Source organism: Pogona vitticeps, chromosome 2, assembly GCF_051106095.1.
Source record: "Pogona vitticeps strain Pit_001003342236 chromosome 2, PviZW2.1, whole genome shotgun sequence".
Taxonomy (NCBI): Eukaryota; Metazoa; Chordata; class Lepidosauria; order Squamata; family Agamidae; genus Pogona; species Pogona vitticeps.
The window spans coordinates 211,392,346-211,415,326 of NC_135784.1; the positions used below are offsets into that span (position 1 = coordinate 211,392,346).

The following is a 22,981-nucleotide window of genomic DNA, read 5'->3' on the forward strand; positions in this document are numbered from 1 at the left end:
CATGTGAACTGAATGGCATTCTTTCCCATCCCTAGCTGGAAGTCATTCTACATTGTCATGTGGAGCAGCAATAAATTTTTTTGCGAATGCAAAACAGTGCATAGGCTCGAGCTGCAGTATCTAGGATGTTGATCAACACCTGTCTTAGTTCACAGGACTTAAACTGATATAGCCATACCTACTTATTAATACCAGCCCTAGAACCTGGAAAGTCCAACATCCGCATGAAGAAAACATTAATGCGAAGCCCAATCAGAGTTTCGTTTTTTAAATGCAGGCCTCGGTTTCCTTGCATGTGCCCAATCTTGATTTTTCAAGCAGGAACACTCAACATTTCAAACACATTGAAAAGACTTGAGGCCAATGAGCATAGGGAATGTGTGTGTGTGTGTGTGTGTGTCTGTGTGTCTGTGTGTCTGTCTGTCTGTCTGTCTGCTTATTGTCTTTTTATTATTCTTACCACAGGTGGTGATGAGCACAAAAAAGTCATGTGTACAGTCAGAGAGAGAGAGAGAGAGACCTGAAGGCAAGGCTGTGCTCCTCTTGCTGGAGTCATATGCTGGGGACACTCTCCATAATTTTCTTCACACAGTGGGGAAGGAAAATAACAAAGAGAGGGGGAGATACAGTTGCAGCAACTGTAGGACACCTAAAGAGGAAGCATGCCTGCTTGTCTTGATTCGGGTTCCAGGATTATGAGAGCTACCGCATCATTTGGCCGTGAGCTCCCTATCTTCCTCATTTTACTGGTAGGTAATTTTCATCTGGATCTTTATTATGCACCACTGTAATAGAAACTCTTGCTTATCAGTGATACTTCCAAAAGCAAACATTTTGTCTGCAAAATAAATAACTAAAAGCAAAAATAAACAGCAGTATCAGGTAATATTGATCTATAATGTGGATAAGGTAATAATGGCAAACATGATTAAAAATTTAAACTGCTTGCACACCAAAAAAGAAATTTTAAAAAAAATTAGTGAATATGACTGTGAATCAGCCAATATCAAGTATTTTGAAGTCCCATTGATTGAGAGTTCTAAGCATTAGTTGAAATGTTTCATTCTGGAAAAAAACCTCAGTAATAAATATAAATATTTAATATTGTTTGAGGATCATGTCCTACATAACTAAATGGTGGCATTGGAAGCAATAAAGAACAGTTCTACTATACAAAATAATACTTTATAAGGATGTGACATATTAACCAAATAGCAAATAACTATACAAATAACACAATGCCCCATCAACATCATGTAGACAATAAAAACAATATAGTGCCTCTAGGTCTGTGTATGTTTTGCTTGTGAGGGCAGAAATCATAATAACAGTAGATCCAACAAATGTCTGGGCTACCCATTTGTGTTCTGCTACTGCAGAGAAATTGTTATAACCTCTTATTATTTGGCTTGTCTGTGTGTAGCATTTTAGCCATCTTATTTCTTCCAAATTATATTAAACTGAAGAATTCTTTTCTTCTGTCTTATTTTGGACATTTTCTTGTAGTTTGTGTCTTAAGACCAAACCATATAGAGGGCTTCTACAGTTCTTAACACACAGTACTTCTCTTGTTGGGTTTCATACATATGATGTGATGTAAAATGGTGTTGATGATATGTTCTGTTTAATTAAGAGCTAAGTCATAGTCAGAAATCTGTAGCCACTTCACAAGAATGGCAACTGAATGGCAACAATGAGAGAAACAATTAGTTTAGGATAAGTTGTTTGAACCATGAGTTAGTTTGTTTACATATGCTCAGGGAATGACCTTGGATGAAAAAATGTTATAGTGTGTGTTTAAATCATTCATTAATTACAGTTTCAAATTCAATGTTTGCTCCATGACTGAATTTCTGAAGTAATGTCAGCATTATGAAAGCAGAATCAGCCTTGTTGTTAGGAAGAGTGAGTGGATGCCTCAGGGTACAGATTCTATGTTTAGGGTAAGGTATTGGACAGTACAGTTATGTGTGCCCTTTACCACCTAGGCTACCTTTATGTTCTCTGGTATGGGGCAGGATGTTTGCCCTGAGGTAAATTTTGTCTGGAATTCTGATCATACTTATTAGTGGGGAACAGGAGATGGTGCCATCCTGTCTTCCACATCAGGCGAGAATTTTCATCTTACCCTGATCAAAGGCGTCCAGAATTACTGTACCTTTGTGCAAGATAGCAAAATGCTATCCTTTACAAACTATAACAACTTTGTAAGACATCCCGGGTATGGTTTTGGTGTTCTCTCCCCTTCTGTGGGATCATCATTTCCTGCTTCCATCACATGGAGGTCAGAAGAGGAGAGAGAAAAAGAGAAGAGCCTGCAGAAAGAGTATATATACCCCTGTGTATATATACCCCCTCTACAACACCTACATAATCAGATGGAACCAGTTAGGAAAGACATGGGGAACAAATGCTCCATATTCATATGTCTTCATTACGAGGTTTTGCATTCCTGTCTTGCCATCACCCCAAGATTTGGTCCCTCCTCTCCCTTCCCCTCCCTTCCCCTCCTGCATTGCCAGTCTGCAGGAAGTCACTCTGCCACTTTCCTACCCCACAGAGAGCTGCTGTATTTGCAGGTGAATTTGACTGGCAGCTGTGATAGCAGCCACTGAGTTTCAGGAGCATTGTGGCCTCTGGGGAGGTTGCGTAATCCAGAGTGTTTCCTCAACACGAGGAAGCTCTTTACCCCTGAGCTAAATAAAGAGAGATAAAGAAATGAGATGCTACAGCCCTGAGAGTGCATCTTCACAGGAACTTCAAACATACCCAGTGTGCTGTTTTGATGAGTACAAGAAATACAGAAAACAGTATTTGTCAAAAATCTGTTGGAATTATTGCAACCTTTGATTTATGCCTTTAAAAGGTTTCGGCTGGGAGGGACCCTTCTGGACAGGGGGTGACTGTCAATCAATCCAGCAGCAACCAAATGTTCCTTCTGTCTCCGATTTTGAAGACAGCCATGCCTCTTTACTCAAAAGCCTTTTCCAGCTCTTTTCCAGTCATATAGTCAGTTATGTGAGTCTGCTGTTCATTAGCCTACAGTTAGTATGTAGCCATGTAGCCAGTTAAAGTCTGTTCATGTAACCAGTATTTTTTTACAATGTGTTGTTTTTTATCTATTAAAAACTGTGAGTAAATGGGACTTTTTATTCTTTCTCTTACCCATGTCTCTGAGTGAGTTATTGAGACAGTAAATGCTGATGAGAACAAACAACATAAGAGTCTACTGTGCGGAGACCTGAAGCTAATTATGCTCTGTAGATCCCTTAACTATTTCTCACTGTGTAGCTAGAGGTTTTTAAGCCAAAATTTCACATTCTGCCAAGAAATGCAACAAAAGCAGAATCAATCATTAAAAGCATACATATACCCTGTTTCCCCCCAAAATAAGACCTAACCTAAAAATAAGCCCTAGTATGGTATTTCAGGATGCTTGTAATATAAGCCCTACCCCAAAAATAAGCCCTAGTTAAGTGAATTCCCATCCTCCACCATTGTGAAGCATTGTGCAGCAACCAGAAGATGGCATGACTGTAAAATAAAACATCCCCTGAAAATAAGTCCTAATGCATTTTTGGAGCAAAAATTAATATAAGACCCTGTCTTATTTTTGGGGAAGTGCTGTATGTATTATGTATCTTTCTCATGTTTGAAGTATTTCCCCTCTGTTCAGCTGCACAGTTCCTCACCATCTGCTATGTGTCTGTTAGGGAATCAGCATGGCTTGTGGCTGAAGGCCACATGGATTTTGACATATGTTTGTTTGCTTTTTACAGTTATATCCTTCCTTTCCTCTAACAAGGTGGTAAATTGTTCCCTTCCTCCTCACTTTATCCTAATAAACCTGTGAAGGAGGTCAGGCTGAGCAAATGCAAAAACCCAAGGTCAAATGCCAGGTGGGCTGTTTTAAACCCATGTTTCTTGCCTCCTAACACAGCACACTGCTACACCACATTGGTTGTCATCCTGATCAGGTTTCACATAGAATCAGCCCATCAAGCACCTCTTTAATGGTGCCTCATTTTGTGTGCCTTTATGGTATTCTTCTAAAACGGCAATTATGGAAATGGAAAATGTGCTGTGCGTTTTTAAAAGAACTGCCCTTTCATACAAGCATGTATATGAACACAATAGCCCTCCCATGTGTTTGTTTCTGTGGCAGATTGTTGTGGTGAAGGCATGGCATGATTTGGATAATACGGATTATGACTGCTGGCCCTTGGAGAAACCAGACGAGTACAATATGCTGGACTGCGGAGGTGAGTGACTCTCTTTTTTCTTTACAGCCACCTACAGGTGCAATAGACTGGAAAGAAGTTTAAGTAATCAAGATGATTCTTAATGCATTTCCAGTCTTGTATCTTGCAGCAAATATGTGAGTCAGCAGTAGAATCTATTTCTAGGCAAATTAAATGGTGGAAAGTAACCAGCACGCATGAAAGTACTTAAGAATGATTGCTTGCCAGAAATTTGTACTGTCTAACATTCCAATGAATAGGCTCCATCCATTCCTGTGGAGCTCCATTATACAGCAGCCCCACAATTCCCACTGCAGTCACATTTGCTGTATGTCTACCTCTCTGATGCAGATAATTGGTTGTTGTTGCTTTTGTTGTTGCAAGAAACAGCTTATGTATGAACAGCAGAAAGACTTCTTAAACATGGACGGATGGGCGGACGGATGGATGGATAGATGGATTGACACCACCCAATATTTTGTTTCTGTGTTGTGTGTAACATATGTGCATAATATACCCTGTTTCCCCGAAAATAAGACCTAACCTGAAAATAAGCCCTAGTATGATTTTTCAGGATGCTCGTAATATAAGTCCTAACCCCCAAAAGCCCTAGTTAAGTGAAAACCCTGCCATCCACCCTTGTGCAGCAACCAGAAGAAGATGGCATGACTGTATCTGAATAAATGTAGATAGTTGTACATGAAAAAATAAAACATCCCCTGAAAATAAGCCCCAATGCATTTGGACCATATAGAATAAAGGTATATAAATAAATGAATACAATGCATTCATACTTTCCAAGAAGGGATGGGCAAAGTGTGGCCCTTCAGATGTTGTTGAACTGCACCTCCCATTAGTTTTAGCCAGCATAGCTAGGGGTGAGGATTAATAGGAGCTGCAATGCAAAACCCTTTTATTTAGAGGGCTCCAAATTCCTCCTCTCCACTTCATGAAAAAACCTCATACACTTGGGGCTGCTCTCAGGTCATTATAAAAAAAAGAGGACAGGCTACCAATTTACATTAGAAAATGAAAAGCAGTGCACCCAGTAGGAACATCTTTTCCCCCTAAATTCAAGAAATATTTAATATTGTTTGAGGATCATAACCTATGTAGCTAAATATTTAATATTGTTTGAGGGTCATGTCATAATTTCTTATGCATCAGTTTCAATGGTTATTCCAAGCAAGTAGGATTGGACTACAAAATTATCCATTGTTTTCAAGTTAATACTGCTGTCGTCAGATGTGGCAAGTTCAAGTTGCACTAGATCCAAGCTAATCTAGAGAGCTCCTCTACTGATCTTTTCATGCTTTGTTATTTGGAATCATTCAGTGTGATAGCAGTTATTTCAAACACACACGCAGACACACAAACACACCAGCTTTGGCATGCCTCTGCCTGGTGCCTTCAAAACTGAATCACTGGCTGAAAAATGTACGTATAAAACATGTTTCTATTGAGTCTCAAAAACTTGTATAATTATTGAAAACTTGTCTATAAATATTTCCTTTAAATAATAATTCAAAGTGGGGGGGGAACATAACCAAGGCAAACTGACAGATCATCTTGTTTTATTATGAAAGAATGAAACAAATGGCTTTTAATCTACTTGTGACAAATTCATCTGAAAATGTCCAGTATAGGACCAAGCCTTTCAAGGGTGACATTCAAATGCGAGCTACTATGCAAGACACTGGATTACTAGTACTGTGAGAGAACAGTTTTATGTCTGTACACATTTAAGCAGTCTACAGGTTGGCCAACATGTATTTATCTTATTTATCATCTGATATCGGCAGCCTGAATGATGTATTCCACGACCAACTGCAATATCTAATATTTGCTTGCCTTTATAAGCAATGCAAACACAATAAATTTCTCTTGTAATTTCAGGAGGAAGACATTTTGTTATGGATAAAACTTTCTAGATGTTGTTTGCAGGGGGGAAAAGATGTTTGTATTATTACTGCAATATATATGAAGCCAGTCAAATCACTATCTGCATTTCTCAAGATGACCATGATGTCGCCTGGTGGTAGCTCCAGGAATGTTTGAACTCTTCCAACGATACCCTTTAGACTGAGTTCTGTATTAACCATGAAACCAGAATGGAATATTTTCTTTAATCAGTTATTGTAGAGAATTCCTGGTGATATCATTCTCAGCGAATGGGCATTTCTCTTGCAGTTTGGTACAAGTTGGGGGTGGGCTGGTTCAGTTCTTTTTCCAATGACCATACGACAATTGCAAACCAGCCTCCCCCTGATTGTTGGCCACTCACACCTTAGTGGGTCCCTAAGTCTAGTCTACTTTTTTTTTTGGTCCAGGTAGGATTACTCCATTTTGGTTCAGTTTCAGTGTGTAAATTGCTGAGATTGAACCGAAGCAGCTGGTAGGCTGTCCCTTTGTTGACATAGTACATTCAAAAAGCCCTTTCAAAGGTTTGCAAATGTGTTAACAACAATTAAAAAGAAATGGAAAACTTCCTCTCCCTTTCCCTGTACAGGCAAGCATCAAGGAAGCTTCCCATTTCTCAAGATCATTAAGTGGCTTAAGCAAACCACAGAGGGGGTGACAGGTGGGGGATCTTTGTTGGTTTCTTTTCTTTCCCTTTAATGGAAAATATCTGTCTAGATTGTACTAAACAGAGTTGACTGAAGTGTGGTATGATCAGTTTTTGCATGTGGATGCAATAATTGCTCCAAATGACATACTATTGCCCCAAGTTACCATGATCCAGAGCAGACCAGCATAATTGGGCCATCTAGTGACAGCCTTACTGCCTTCTAAGGTTTCTTGTGTTGTCTCCCTATATTTTCCCTGGCACAAGGTATTAACAATTTCTGTGTATACTCATTTATGTGCATACTAGCAGAATGCTACTGAGTCTTTTGGAGTTTATTGTCCCTTTAGTTAGTAACTTCCTCCTTACTCCGCCCTTTAATAGCAAGCTAGATGTCTCTTTGACTAGTCATTTCAAAGAGTGGTCTGAAGCTCAACATCAAAGCAAAAGCAAAGTGTGCTACTTATATACCAACCCATAATGTTTCAAGCACCATCTGAGCAGTTTACAAGTTAATCATGCAGGCTGCACATTGCCCCCCCCCAGTGAGCTAGGTACTCATTTGGCCACTGGTCCCATCACCTCCTTGCAAATAGAAGGGGAAGACATGGAGGCTGTAACAGATTTTACTTCCTTGAGCTCCATGATCACTGCAGATGGTGATAGAAGCTACGAAATTGAAAGACGCCTGCTTCTTGGGAGGAAAGCGATGACAAACCTCGACAGCATCTTAAAAAGCAAAGGCTTCACCTTGCTGACAAAGGTCTGCATAGTCAAAGCTATGGTTTTTCCACTAGTGATGCATGGAAGTGAGAGCTGGACCATAAAGAAGGCTGACTGCCGAAAAATTGATGCTTTTGAATTGTGGTGCTGGAGGAAGCTCTTGAGAGTCCCCTGGACTGCAAGGAGAACAAACCTATCCATTCTGAAGGAAATCAACCCTGAGTGCTCACTGGAAAGACAGATCCTGAAGCTGAGGCTCCAATACTTTGGGCCATGTCATGAGAAGAGAGCACTCCCTGGAAAAGACCTTGATGTTGGGAAAGTGTGAGGGCAAGAGGAGAAGGGGACGACAGAGGACGAGATGGATGGACAGTGTCATCGAAGCTACCAACATGAATTTGACCGAACTCCGGGAGGCAGTGGAAGATAGGAGGGCCTGGCGTGCTCTAGTCCATGGGGTCACAAAGAGTCGGACATGACTTAACGACTAAACAACAACAACAGTCATTTCCTATTTCTTGCATTGACTGAGAGTTAATTACTTTCTTTAATTACTAGCAATTATAACTGCTTACTTTCAAATTAATTTTTACCAGCAGGAGCTTTTTATTTATTGTTGATACAGTAGCAGCATTAAAAATTGCAAACATGAACAAATAAAACAAGACAATGACAAAATGCTCCTCCTGAAATGAAAAGAAGTGATTAATTAAGGATAATTAAGGAGGACTGTAAAATTTGAACAAGAACCATTTAGTCAGTGATTTTAAATGCAAGGAAAGAAACTTCTAATTAAGGGACAGTTGTAAGGAGAAAAGGAACTTTGGGGATTTATTTTTTTAGAAACGTATAGGGTATAGTCATCACCATGGGAGATTAGAATTGTGAGATTTTAATCTATATTAAATGCCATGGAGAGCCACCCTTTCAACTGTCTTTATAGCTAACTATAAAAAGCAATTTTATCAGAGTGCAAAAGGGAAAAAAAACATTAGTGGGGAATACTAGAAGTGAGGTATGCAAACCAAGGGATTGATCAGACATGCATTTGTCCCACTGTTTGGTATGGTGTGGGAACAGATTGGTTTGCCCTTTTTTCTGACTACCAGATGCTGTAACCACTAGAGCAAACTAATCTGTCCTCAGAACACCCCGTACCCATCATCATCATCATCATCATCATCATCATCATCATCATCATCATCATCATCATCATTATTATTATTATTATTATTATTATTATTATTATTATTATTATTATTATTATTATTATTATTATTATTATTATTATTATTAATTGCCTCTGATAGACCATTGCTGTTGTGCTGCAAAACCTAGATTAATTTTAAAAAATACTTGTCTTGCATGAAGTGCTGATTAAAACTATGGCTGTGGACAGTTTCTTGTGCAGCACAAGATGCAAGGCAAATAATTTTTTTAAATTAATCTAAGTGGTGCAGGATGTTAGTGGATGATCTACCAAAGGCAAGAAAAATAATTTCACTTTCCTGCTGCTTCGCAGAGGAGCAGAGGAAATATTCAATTTGCTGACATCTTGAAGTGGCTCATTTATTAAGTCACTTCATGTTACTGGAAATTGACAGTGGAAGGATCTGGATTAAGCTGGATAGCTTGAGGTCCATATGAAGATCACACCAAATGATGTATCACACCTCCACCTGACCTTAAGCAACGCTATTTAGACCGCACACAGCCTGCTTCAAAAGGGCCAACATAGACGTGCTTTTTAACACTTTTAACACTTCTTTTGATCATCTCATGATGCAAAAGGCCTTTGCTCATCTCTGGCGACAGGGAGGTCATGTGTCCTGCCTTATACAACATAGTCTTCTGTTTGACGTAGCCTTTATTTTAAGGACTGTCCAGTCCAAGTCTGGCTGAAAGGTGGTGAGCCATAAGAAAAGAGTGCAGGGGTTTTAAATTTACCCATGATCGGTTAGTGAGAGCAGCTGAACAATCATTCAGGTAATCTGGCCCCAATCCTCCTCATGATGGATGAGAGAACTGGAACAGTGAGTAGCCATACCTAAGGCTGTGAGGGAAGATGAACTACACATTGCCAGAACTCTTGAGCAGCAATCAATGGAGACATTGGAAGTGAAAGAGGAACAAGGGAAGGCAGAGGAGGACAATGCTGAGGAGAGAGCAATCATAGTGGAGGAAGATCCATGGAAAAGAGTCACAGTTAGGAGCAAAAGGAGAAGGCTATATTTACTGGCATGGGGACGTGGTGGCGCTGTGGGTTAAACCACAGAAGCCTCTGCGCTGCAAGATCAAAAGACCTGCAATCGTAAGATCGAATCCATGCGTCGGAATGAGCCCCCATTGCTTGAACCAGCTCCCGCCAACCTAGTGGTTCAAAAGCATGCAAAATGCAAAATGCAAGTAGATAAATAGGTTCCACCATGGTGGGAAGGTAGTGACGTTCCATGTCTAGTCACGCTGGCCACATGACCACTGAAGATTGTCTTCAGACAAACGCTAGCTTTATGGGTTGGAAACGGTGTTGAGCACCGTCCCCTAGAGTTGGACACGACTGGACAAATTGTCAAGGGGAACCTTTACCTTTACTATATTTACTGGTGGAACTGCAAAACTGCTTTTAGGTTCTTGATGGGGAGTCTGGCAGACAGCAAGTGAAGTCAAAAGGGAGACCTTACAGGAGTACACAAGAGGGACTGAAACTCAACTAAGCACAGAAACTGAACCCCCACCCTACAAAAAGAGGACTAGAAGAGTACTTGTAATAGGAGACTCCCTACTGCATGGGATTGAAACTGAAGTATGCTGGGAAGATCCATGGACCCACCAGATATGCTGCCTCCCTGGAGCATAGATTAGGGATGTGACAGGATTGACATCACTCACAGAATCCATGGATACATATCGTTTCTTTCTCATCCATGTGAGAAGAAACGACACAGCCAAGAGCAACGTCAAAGACTTTGAAGCTCTGGGAAGGAAACTTAAGGACTTTGGAGAGCCCAGATACTTTTCTCATCCAGCCTACTAGAACTTGGAAAGGAAAAACACTCCGGGTGAATGACTGGCTATGAAGGTGGTGTCAAAAGTGAGGGATTTGGTTTTTGGGACCATGGGCTAAGTTTCCTGGAAGATGGACTGCTAGCAAGAGATGGCTTTCACCTCATAAGGACTGGGAATAATATGTTTGGCCATAGCATGAAGAACTTCATCAGGAGGGCTTTAAACTGAATTGAAAGGGTGGAGGGAGACACAAGTAAAGAGGTAAAGATAGATGAACCCTTATGCACAGTAAGAGGAACAGACCAAACTTTTTGATGGGGGTCAATAATAAGATTAACGTTCAATAGATGGGGGTCAATAATAAGATTAACGTGGAATAGCTAACACCCTGGAAGACAGAAACAAAATTCAAAATTATCTAGATAGGCTTGAGCACTGGGCTGAAAACAACAGAATGAAATTCAACAGGGATAAGTGCAAAGTACTGGACCTAGGAAAAAGAAACCAGACAAACAGTTAAAAGATGGGGGATACATGGCTCAGCAAGACTACAAGTGAAATGGATCTTCGAGTCATTGTAGATCACAAGCTGGATATGAGCTAACAGTGTGATGTGGCTACAAAAATGCAAATACTATTTTAGGCTCTGTTAACAGAAGTACAGTCCTCAAATCCCGCAAGGAACTAGTTCACCTCTATTCGGCACTGGTTAGGCTTCATCTTGAGTGCAGTGTCTAAACACCACAGTTCACGAAGGATGCTGAGAAATTGGAACAAGTTCAGAGGGCAACACAGAATATCAGGGGGCTGGAAACCAAGTCTTATGATGAAAGACTTAAAGAATTGAGCATAATTAGCCTTGAGAAAAGAAGACTGAGGGGAGATATGATAACACTTTTCAAATACTTGAAAAGTTGTCATTCAGAGGAGCGGCAGGATCTGTTATCTATCATCCCAGAGTGCAGGCCAATGGGCTCAAGTTGCAGGAAGCCAGATTTCAGTTGAATATCAGAAAAAACTTCCTAACTATTAGAGTAGTATGACAATGGAACCAGTTACCTCGAGAAATGATCCAACACTGGAGGCTTTCAAGAGAAACTTAGACAACCACTTGGCAAATATCCTTTGATTGTTTTCCTGCATTGAGCAGGGAGTTGGACCTGATGGCCTTATAGGCCCATTCCAACTTCATGATTCTATGATTCTTGGAATTCTCTCTTACAATATTAAAAATAATACAGAAAAATGATTTCTAAATTTGCTTGTTGTACACAAATATCAGCACATGCAAATATGCATCCATTTTGTCTTCTTTTCTGGCCATCCTTCCTGGGAAATACCCAATTTCTCAATTCTTTGTTTCGCATTTCACTGTCATTGTTACATCCAATACAGTTGTATCTTGGTAATCAAGTGTTTTTGTCTGAGTTGTGACAGTTAGATATTTTTGGACAGAATCTCATTTCCAGTTTCCCAGAATTTATTGGTTTTTTTAAAAGTGAAGGATATAGAAGAGTCTCACCTATAAATCAAGAAAAAAATGTTGTGTATAGCAGCTCTTCTGTTGCTGATTTGTCTATAATCAATCAGCCACTTTTATTGCTGGAATGGTAGCAGTATTAACCAAGCAATGCCAACAAAAACACTCAAATATATAAAAGGGTTTTGATACAAAGGGGAACAAAATTAGATGTGGTATCCAAAGCCCTGCACGAAATCTTTCCTAATGTGTACCTCAAATATGGAAATCCATAAGCAAAAGTGTTACTACCCTTTGGGGAAACTGAGGAGGCATTGCTCCTTTAATTGCGCTCATCTGCCCCTCACCCAAAAAGAGCATTTTAGGCCCATATGACATGCAGACTATATTGCTGATTCCATCACACACACCCCAAGTTTTTGAGCTAAAGGCTATGAAAGGTTGACCCAGGGTTGATCTATGCATCCTTGACTCATGGTTCTGCTTTATTTTTAGGTCTAGAGATGGCTTGGGTTCAGAGGCCTCCAGAAAAGATCATAAGTGGAGAGACCTTTGATGTTGTCTATGCAGTCTTTGCTTTGGATCCCTTTTACCACTATGCTGTGGAGAATGGAATCTTTTCCCACAGGTGAAAAACATGCATACAAGATTGTATTAATTGTGTTCTTGCTTCAGGAAAATTTGCACGCTAACCTCAATGATCAGGCATGGTACCTAGTGACTCCAAAGAAAATCATAAACCATCATTAACAGTTTAACAAGTTTACTGCTGGATAAATTTATTGCCAGAGAATAAAAGGCCACAACTTTGAGTGGTTTCAGTAGAATAGTATTGTTGCAACACAGGGAATGGATCCCCTACAACAGTTGACCTTCCTCTCTCCTTCATTTCTGGGGTGCTTCAGCTGGGAAGTTAAGATGGACTACTCTTCCTTTCCCTCTGTCTCCATGGTTGCAAACAGGGTACTGGAGCTCATATATATATATTTCAACATATTTTATGGACATTTTAAACAAGAAAACCTACATAAGTACAAGCAGATTATATTTGAGAACCAATATGTGAAAGTTGTATGGCATAGAGACTGATTTGCCTCCTTGGGGAAGACAGGCAAAATCCTTCAGGGAGATTTGTTTGTACAATATATGTTTTAAATCCCTACTAATGTACACTGTGACGTTTACCCGACTTCAAAGTAATGATGCTTACGTACAAAGCCCTAAACGGTTTAGGACCTCGATACCTGGCAGAACGCCTACTCCCACCAAGATCTACCCGTGTCACTCGTGCGAGCCAGGAGGTGAGGCTGAGGAGCCTAAGAAGGAAAAGACAAGAAATCGGGCCTTCTCAGTGGTGGCTCCTGGAACAACCTACCTCCTGAGATTCACGCTGCTCCCTCGCTGGGTATATTTAAGAATAAATTAAAAACATGAATGTTTCGGCAGGCCTTCCCATCAGATAATTCCTGATGCCCTTTTTTCCCTCTCTTATTGTTTCCCCCACTTTGTGTAATGTTTTACTATCTAACAATTCTTTTATATATCAATTTTATTGTACTTTTATGTTGTTAGCCGCCTAGAGTGGTCCTGATCCGATCAGATAGGCGGGATATAAATAAATAAATAAATAAATAAATAAATAAATAAATAAATAAATAAATAAATAAATAAATAAATACCCCATGGCCCTTGCTTGTTTCACCAAACCCAGAGCTCACGAAGGTATCCCAACAAGCCTCTTGACACACTGCCGCCGGTTGATCTCTTTATAAACGTATATTTCTTATGAAAGACTAAGGTCCATCCAGTACTGAACTTTTAAACAGAAACAGGTTTATTGATTATATTTGGTTTCCAGAATAATTCTTAAGCACATTCTTAAAGTTACACAAAGCTTCAATATTTTACTTTAATCTCTTCTCTGTTAATCAATACAGGTCATACTCTTGACTAATCACTCCTTCAACACACACTCTCTGCCTCAAACCCCCAAAACTATCCTCTTCTCTAGCTCTCCCTGACTCAGACTGAACTTCTCTCCCAGGCTCCGCCTCTTCAGCAGCCCCTTTGGCCCCGCCTCACAACCACATTAGCATATAACTTATGAATAATGCATAACTTAGGGTGAACGCCACATACACCTTCCAGCTTTTAAAAGTTAATGTAGAAATGCACATTGATTTCAAGGAATCCTTCTGTCTTCCTTTAAAAACTCTTTTTTTTAAGAGATGCAGCTGCTGCTAAGAGTTTCTGTGAAGATCAGGAGTGCCCACCCAACTGGAAGGATGCTAATGGAGAGAACTGCTGTGTCCATCATGCAAACATTCATTCCTGTCCCTTGGCATTCATGGTTAGTACCAAAGGCAAGATTTTGAGATCTCTGAGCTATATAGCCCGGAAAACATGTGGGAGCTGCTTTCAGAAGGGACAGTGGCAACAGCAGTTCGGCAATAATGATAAGTCAAAAGATAAGGACTGGGCTGAGACATTTGGCTGCCTGGGGCAAAAAATAAGATGGTGCCCTCCCCTCTCTTCTAAAATCCAGCTGCACTGACAGCTGGATTTTGCCTGAACACCTACAATGGAACAGTCTCTGAAGGCTTTGGGGTTGCTTGGGAAGCACCTGGCTAGTTTTATGGTGTGCACAGGTTTCATTTTACCTCAAAGAGCCATTTCTCTTGCTGTGTCTGGTAGTTTGGCTGGCCCAGGAAAGGACAGGAGAGACCTTACTTTAGCTAAATGTAACAGATATTAAAATCTCAAAAAGGACAATCTCAAAGTGCTAAGTCCTAACGCTTCAGAAGGGACATCTCTTTTGAGTTTTCTTCTCCTTTCCTCTGCTTGAAGAGCTAGGAGGATGTGCAGTGACCCAAAAAGTCCCATACTGATATTTTAGAGTGGTAGGTCTATGGGTTTGTTTTAGAATCGGGGGGGGGGGGAGGATTGTGGCAATTTTGAGATTAAGAAATATATTTCAGTGTGAGTTTTTGTGAACAGAGTCTACTTTTTTGGATTATGGCATTTTTGAAGAGGTGGATTATACAAAGAAAACTCACTCGAAAGTAAATTTATTCATCTCAAACTTTCCACAATATGTGTTTTTTTCTTTGTTTTTTAAAATCTTCACTATTCCGTGTTCAGATGTCACCTCAACCATGAGGGATTTAGCAGTTACACCACTATTTTATTTACTTCAGATTCCTACCTGCTATACAGGGAGAGCAATGCTAGTTATAAATGCTAAGGTGTCTTTTTATCTCCTTCAGAAATAAGTAGGGACTAATTTATGGTGCCCAGATTTCTGATTCTGTGGCTTCATTGTCAAGATGAGAAGATTTGTGAGTTCACCAAGAGGACTCAATTATAGCCGATTGTTATTAAAGATTTATTTTTATTCAGATATGCTTCCCTGCTTAGATATGCTCTTGCTCTCTCTCTCTCTCTCAATATATGAGAAATATGAGTTTGTGATATGAAATTCTTATTGGAACAACCTTAGCTTGGCTAAGTAGGAGCTATTTATATGCTCTATCTATTTTCTATTTTTTTTATACCCTTAGTTTCAGAAGCTGTCCAGGAGCTGAGAAATTAGAGTTTTATAAAAGGACTTAAAATAGACTTCTTTTGAGGTTTTTTTAAAATAAAAAAAGAAAATCTGGACTAGCCGTCAGAACAAGTTGAACATCAAAGACAAAGGTGCAAGAAATTCTCTCTTTAAACACTCTTTAGATAAAATTCCATTCTTAGGCTGCAATCTTATACCTAGGAATCAGCTCCATTGAAAGCAGTGAGGTTTACTTTTGAGTAGATAAGAATGGGCTCCTGCAGTTAAGTGGGTCCTGGAATACCTGCCACTATTCATTACAAGGAAAGAATGCCTTCCTTAATTCATGAGATAACAATTGGGGGAAAATGCATTGTTTCACAGAAAGTGCACAAATCAAAAGTTTTTCTTGTCTCTCTTTGGAGAGCATCTTATTTTTGGCTTTATAGTCTAGCTGCCTCCCTGCTTAGGCTGGAAGCAGGCTGCCAAACTCTTCTCAAAACGATAATAAAGCCACTGTAGTGTTAAAGAACTGCACTCATGGAGATAGGGATAAGCAGTGAGGTGGCCAAATTTGTAGATGACATAACATTTTCTCAGGTGGTGAAGACCAGAAGGGATTCCGAAGAGCTTGAGAAGGATCTCTCCAAAGTGGGAGAATGGGTGGCAAAATGGCAAATAAGTTTCAATATAAGAAAACGTAAAGTAATGCATACTGGGGCAAAAGAATCAAAACTTTAGTTATCAGCGGATGGGTTCTGAGCTGTCCATGACGAATCGGGAAAGAGATCTTGGTGTGCTGGTGGACTGCTCGATGAAAGCATCAACCGAGTGTGTGGAGGCAGTGAAGAAGGCCAATTCCATGCTAGGTGTCATTAAAAGGGGGATTCAAAATAAAACAACCAACATTATAATGTCATTGTACAAAACAATGGTAAGGCTGCACCTGCAGTACTGTGTACAGTTCTGGTCGCTGCACCTCAAAAAAGGCATAGTGGAACTGGAAAAGGTGAAGAAGAGAGTGACTAAAATGATGACTGGGCTGGAGCACCTCCCTTATGAGGAAAGGTTACGGCATTTGGGGCTCTTTAGAGAAAAGGCACCTGAGAGGGGACATGATTGAGACATATAAAATCATGCAGGGGATGGATAAAGTGGATAGAGGGAAGCTCTATTCCCTCTCACACAATACCAGAACCATGGGGACATCCACTCCAATGGAGTGCTGGGAGAGTGAGAACAGACAAAAGAAAATGTTTCTCTACCCAGCGTGTTGTTAGTCTGTAGAACCTCTTGCCACAGGATGTGGGGATGGCATCTGGCCTAGATGCCTTTAATAGGGGATTGGACCGATTCCTGGAAGAAAAGTCCCATCACAGGTTACAAGCCATGATGGGGATGTGTAATCTCCAGGCTTAAAAGGATGGTACCTCCAAATGTCAGATGCAGGGGAGGGGTATCAGGAGACAGGTATCTAATTGTCTCATGTGCTCCCAGGGGCATCTGGTGGGGCCACTGTAAGATATGGGAAGATGGACTAGATGGGCCCTTGGCCTGATCCAGCAGGGCTCGTCTTATGTTCTTCAGTAGAGTAGTTGGCTGAATGATGAACCTGGAAGACACAAGTTCAAGCTTTTGCTCAGCTGTAAAGAATAATAGATGGCCTTGGACAAAGTATTACAGAGGGAGTTCAGCAGTCCCAGGGATTGAAAGAATGTGTGTGTGTGTGTGTGTGTGTGTGTGGGATGTCATGGGGCCATGCAAGCTTGTCCTTTGCTCAACAGAAATACATGTTGGATGTGGCCATACACAAATTTCTGTATGGCCACATCTAATACCGCTGACCTCTGCAATGGAAATGTTTCCCACAGTTGATACATTGGCTGGAATGAGAAAGGGCTCTATGCATATCTGCAGAGTCATGTGTATCTGCAGAGCCCCTTCCAATGAAGGGAGACATTGACTGGGCTAGATCCCCTATACCTTAAAAAGCTCTATCCTTTCACTGGTGGGATATGATGGGCATATGCATGCCCTTTAACTCTTAACATAGCACTACTGTGGATAGCAGACTCTCCCTTTAAGAGAATTATATGTTAGCATAGTGAATTCTCTCTGACTCAAGAGCTAGGAGAGAGGCTAAAGCAGTACAACCTATGTAAAACCAGTTTAATTTCAAAAGTGTGCTCAGTTTAACCAGTTACACAATATACTACGCCTTCCAGGGCAGTGGTTCTTAACCTTGGGTTCCCAGATGTTCTTGGATTAAAATTTCCCAAAGCCCTCACCACTAGCAGTGCTGGCCAGTATTTCTGGGAGTTGTAGTACAAGAATGCCTGGGGACTCAAACTTGGGAAGCCTGTCGTAAGGCTTTCAAGATAATTTTATGTAGTTCATTCTGATCCCCTACATATCTTTCTTAACATTCTTTGATAAAAGGAGGGGAGCTAATACAGCTCACTGGGTTGGAGAACCTGCCTGTGGGCCGAGAGTTCTAATACCACTGTGCCTCCTAAAAGAGGGGCCAACTGAGATCACACAGAATTTGTGTTTCTGATGAGGTTGCAGACTTTACTATTTGTATAGCCCTGGGTAAGCTGCATGGCCTCAGAACTCTACCAGAAGGAGGGACTGGCAAGCCATGTCTGAATAACTTTATGTCTAGAAAATCCTAGGAGAGTTGCCACAGATCAGAATTGACACATTGACACACTGATTATTCTTAATAAAAGGAAATATTCCGTGCCTCTGCAGTGCTTTGGCATATAGTTGTCAGATGACTGAATACTGAAAGGCTGAATCTAATTTGTAGGTCCAACTCAACCATTGAACCAATGGGATTCATGTAAGTCTTGACAGGCCGTTCAGTCGTTGATTCAGTTGATCTGCTCTGGTTGAGTTTGATTTGATTTTCCCATGAGGCTCAGTGTTAAAACAGGACTTTGATTCCCAAAGAATGTCCATTCTTTCGAAATGAAACTTCTGTTGTCTTCTCATTTCTACCTCAAATTTCCTCTCTCTGGCTTGCTTGCTGGCCACTCCTCTCACACATCTGCTCTTTTTTCTCTTCTCAGCTCCAAGTCTGATGTCTTGGTGTTGTGCTTGGCGATGTAAATGTGCTGACTTCCAAAATTTCTAGCCGCACAGCAGTGCTTGCAACGATGCATCTATGACTCTTGGGTTATATATCTCCATTGATTGCTGGTTAAATACTGAGGCGGAGTCAAGGTGTTACCTTTGGCTTACAAGGCCCTATGTAGCTGGTGATGTGTGAGTGACTCCATATGCATATATTACAGCAGAATTTGGCTTTCAGGCTTCTGAATGTGAATGTAACAAAATGATATGTTTATTAGTGAAAGGACTGCTTCTTAGGCATTAAATTTTCACCTGGCTATTGGGCAACTTAGGCCCTGGTCACATGAAGGAAGTGTTCTCTAGTTACCCACCAGTTAGTTTGTTGGTTTTTTCCCCCCTTGGTCACATGGTGCACAGTCACGATCGAGACATTTTCCTGGGCAGCAGTGTAGCCACAGAACATTTTCCCATCACTAAGAGGGTTTGTTATTTTGTACGTTTGTTGCAACAGAGCATTCCTTACTGGGATTTCTTGTGTGCACAACCTGGCCCACATCTTTTCAGCACTGAAGCCAGGAAAGTGGCCGCCATTACTGTGATGCACATATTAATTTTTTAAATATTTTATTCCTGATATATCGATATGTTAGTAAAAGAATGTAACTGGGGAGTGCCATTATATTACTGGTGAGTAATAACATTTAAAACTCTCTATGGGAAGATACATTGAATTGTTGGTATGCCAGTGTTACCAGTATGTATGTGTGTGTGTGTGTGTCATTGACAATACTGCTGTCTGGATATACCATGTCCATTGTGTGCAGTGCATTTCTGCAGGAGCGGCCAGTGCAACAGAGGACACTCTGCTGAAGAGAAACCCCTTCCTGATCAACATTCTCTCTAATTTTCAGCCCCACTGGGCAGGGCTCCAGCCTCCCATGCATGAGTCTAACCCTGCCGTGCATGCAAGTCGCCCCCCCCATGCAGGGTTCCATTGCAACTGGAACAAAAGGGGCTGGAAACACTCGTTGGGTGCACAGGGGAGGGGGGAAACATATTCCTGATATAGCAATGTATTGAGAGATATAAAGGAGATCTAATCTAATATATAAAGCTAAATTGCCCCTTGAAGCAAGCAAGAAAATAAACTAGTACCATGGTGTAAGCTGGTCATAATGATTCAAATAGGAGGAAAGAAATTGGTACCATTAAAAGTTCTTGGGATATTCATCCCAGGATATAAACCACATGACTACGATTCACTATAACAGAGATGTGGAAAGTACTGGAAGTACTAGAAAACATTTCCCTTGTGAGATCAGGGCATTAGACTCTCAATGAAAATCACATCCAAGCCGTTGCATTCTAGAGTTAGAATTTTGAAATGTACATGTAAAATTTGAATGAGAATGTGTAAAGTTGTATTTAGAATGCTTGAAACAGAAATTGTATAGTCTTGATTATATTGATTAACATTTAAAGCCCTCTGTGGCCTCAGTTCATAATATTTTATGTAATAATTCCTTTATAAACCATATGGTCTTTCACCACTCCATATGCTCAGGTCATGTTAGGACACTGCTTTCATGGTCTTGTGAATCTGGAGAGAAGCTCTGAGGGGCAGCCTTGATCGTGTAGTGAGAGAGAGCCATTCTGTGAACCTTCTTGTTAAGAGAGGGTATCCATCTATTTTCTACCCATAAAAGTCAACAAGCATGTTAAAGTTGCTTGCTCCAGGATGATTCAGAATTAATTGATAGTTTGATCTGGTTTTTAGACTGTTGTTAGGTGTTGATATTTTAAAGTGATTTTTAATTCTTTTATGTTCTCTTATTTTGTACATTGTATAATAAATAGGATGGAATATATATATATATTTTAAAAAATCCTGAAATTTAACTACCCAAGGATGATGTATCTCAGGATTACTTTTTTAAAAAGATGTTTAAAATACTTAATCTGCATCTACTAAAATGTCATATCAGAAATAGAAGGAACTGTTGATTAAAAATACATGGATAGATTCTTTCATCCAGGTCCAGAGATTTGAGTGCATCACTCTTAGAAACCTGGGCTAGAGTTCCTGTGTATTCATCCATGTTTGTGGTGTGGTGCTGAATCTGAGTATCCATCTTTTCCCCCTGAGATTTATTTTTAGCAGCTGTGAGGCAGCCAGCTATAACATGGTCCTTTCCATGCCAGAAGTAGCTGTGCCTGTTAAAGCTGGCCGCTGCAGACGAGCGAGAAAATCATCGACATTTTGGTAGCAATTTATCAATTTTGTACATGTATTCAGACGCAGGTTGGAAAGAACTTGAAATTTAGAGAGGAAAAAACCAAATGTTTGTATAATTCCATCTCTTTACCGAAAGGGGAAAGGTGGCATTTGTGGACCATGGATTCCAGATGACGGCCAAATATTCACACATACTGTGTCTACTGCTGGCAAAATGACACAGATAAACTGGACTGCCAAGGTAAAGGAGATCTAATCATATACTTTTACTGCCTCTCAAATTGCTGGATTAAAGCCTGAATGATCCACATGAGGGCCTTTTCCCCTTCAGAGGCGTTGAGGATTGTACCCAGTGCTAGGAAGTCAGCAATAGGTGGAGCTGAAGCCAAAAGTAGGACAGTCTGCCCCTCTTCAGGGGCATTAATATCTGCATTTACTTACCAAAGAAGCAGGAGGTGCATGCCACCCCAGCCTTGTCTGCTTCTGGTTTCACTGGCTTGAATATGAAGAGGGTGAGATGTCTGAATGGGGAAAACCTGACTATGCATGAGGATTGACCATATGATTTTGCCACCCATTTTTCAGTGGTTGAGGTATCTGGCTGTGGAGCCAGAGGCTGGGACAGCACATGATGATGATTCTGTCTCTCCCTTTCAGGCTGCTGGAGATAGATTGCTGTTGCCAATATCTGAATTGACTGATAGCAGAAGGCTTTTGAAAATTACCTGAGGGGTGCACGTGGACCTAGGTTGCCCATTTGCAGTGCTCGAAAGCTTACTTTCTTGGACTATAACTCCCAGAACACCAACACCACCCCAGCATAACAGTGGGATTTTAGAGCTGTCCTCCAAGAAAGGAACTTTCCCAGTCTCTTTTTCCCCTGTCCAGTATAATTGATAAGTATGAGCCATTCCCCTTTGTTTCATTTCTGCCAGACACACTTGGTGCCGATAACAGGATTATAGCCACTGTTCACGCCTTCATTCTCTTTGGTGCTGATTGCATTCCGCTTCCCATTCCTTCTTGGCTTGCTAAGGAATTCAGGATCTCCAGAAGTTGCATGGAGAAGTTACATTCTCATCATCAACACAGCTTCTACAGAATAATTCTTCAGGTTTACACTTATGAAATTGCTAAAATGTTCAAACTCTTTCTCTGTTCGCTTTCCCGTAAATTTGCATGGAGTCTAAAAAGGAGAGATAGAGAGAACTCAGTTGGATTAAATAGATTTTTCTAACCCCCACCCACCCCTGCATGATCTTATGAGGAGAAAGAGACAAGGAAAGAAGTCATGGATGGCATCTTGAGCTCAATGAAAAAAAGAGAGAGGATATAAATATAGTTCATACATAAAATAAAATTCTCTTGAATATAGTGTTTGGGAATTGCCCTGACTACCCCTCCCCCCTTTTTTTCTTTTGCTTTTTTTGGTAATAAGTAGGGAAGAGGATTCCCTTGACCTTACTGAAGGAAAGGTAGAATATAAGTGCAAATAAATAATTTTGTTTGATGCTTTGTCTTGCCTTGTAGGTAGTTCTTGTGCATATTGGGATGACTTCTCTTATTGCACACATCAGAGTCGGAAGAATGCAGGCAGCTTTGGAAGCTCAAAGCATGGTGCTCCCTGCAGTAGGTATGCTACACAGCTGAGCTACTTATGAGTAGAGGCTTTCACAGCACATGTGTGAGATCTGTTGCTAAGGAGGTCCAGAGGGTTGTGAATATTCATTAGAATGGAATGTCACCTTTTCCACACCGCTGGAGATCTTGTTTCTCTTTGCCTGTATGAGGAATGACAATCGTAGAAGAAGATTCTTTGTGTCAGAAGGCTGGTCTCTAATACTGAGCTGCTAGCTTTAGGCAATACAAGTCATGGTGGATGTTTCAAGGTACAAAACTAATGTACTACACAATATCTTTTGCTGAAGGACATGGACATATCCCTTATATGAGAGGAAATGACCTTGTCTGAGGCACTGCAATTATGGTGGGCTGCTAATTAAACTTGATACCACCTTAAGTTCAGATTCACAAGGGACATGCGAAACATTGTCTTTGACAACATTTTTTAGAAATAGATTTATCCTGTTCGCTCTTTTCTGGACAC

General features: G+C 40.6%; 1 protein-coding gene across 1 annotated transcript in view; it reads left to right on the forward strand.

Moving 5' to 3' along the window:
* The first annotated feature begins 301 nt into the window (after positions 1-301).
* The window catches only part of LOC110077741 (atrial natriuretic peptide receptor 1), an 87,693-nt gene continuing 65,013 nt past the window's right edge, over positions 302-22,981 (forward strand). The window contains exons 1-6 of the mRNA XM_078384084.1: positions 302-749; positions 4,166-4,262; positions 12,512-12,644; positions 14,243-14,366; positions 21,011-21,115; positions 22,405-22,507. Coding sequence (XP_078240210.1) covers positions 663-749; positions 4,166-4,262; positions 12,512-12,644; positions 14,243-14,366; positions 21,011-21,115; positions 22,405-22,507 — 649 coding nt within the window. The 5' untranslated portion in view covers positions 302-662. The remainder of the gene's footprint in view (positions 750-4,165; positions 4,263-12,511; positions 12,645-14,242; positions 14,367-21,010; positions 21,116-22,404; positions 22,508-22,981) is intronic.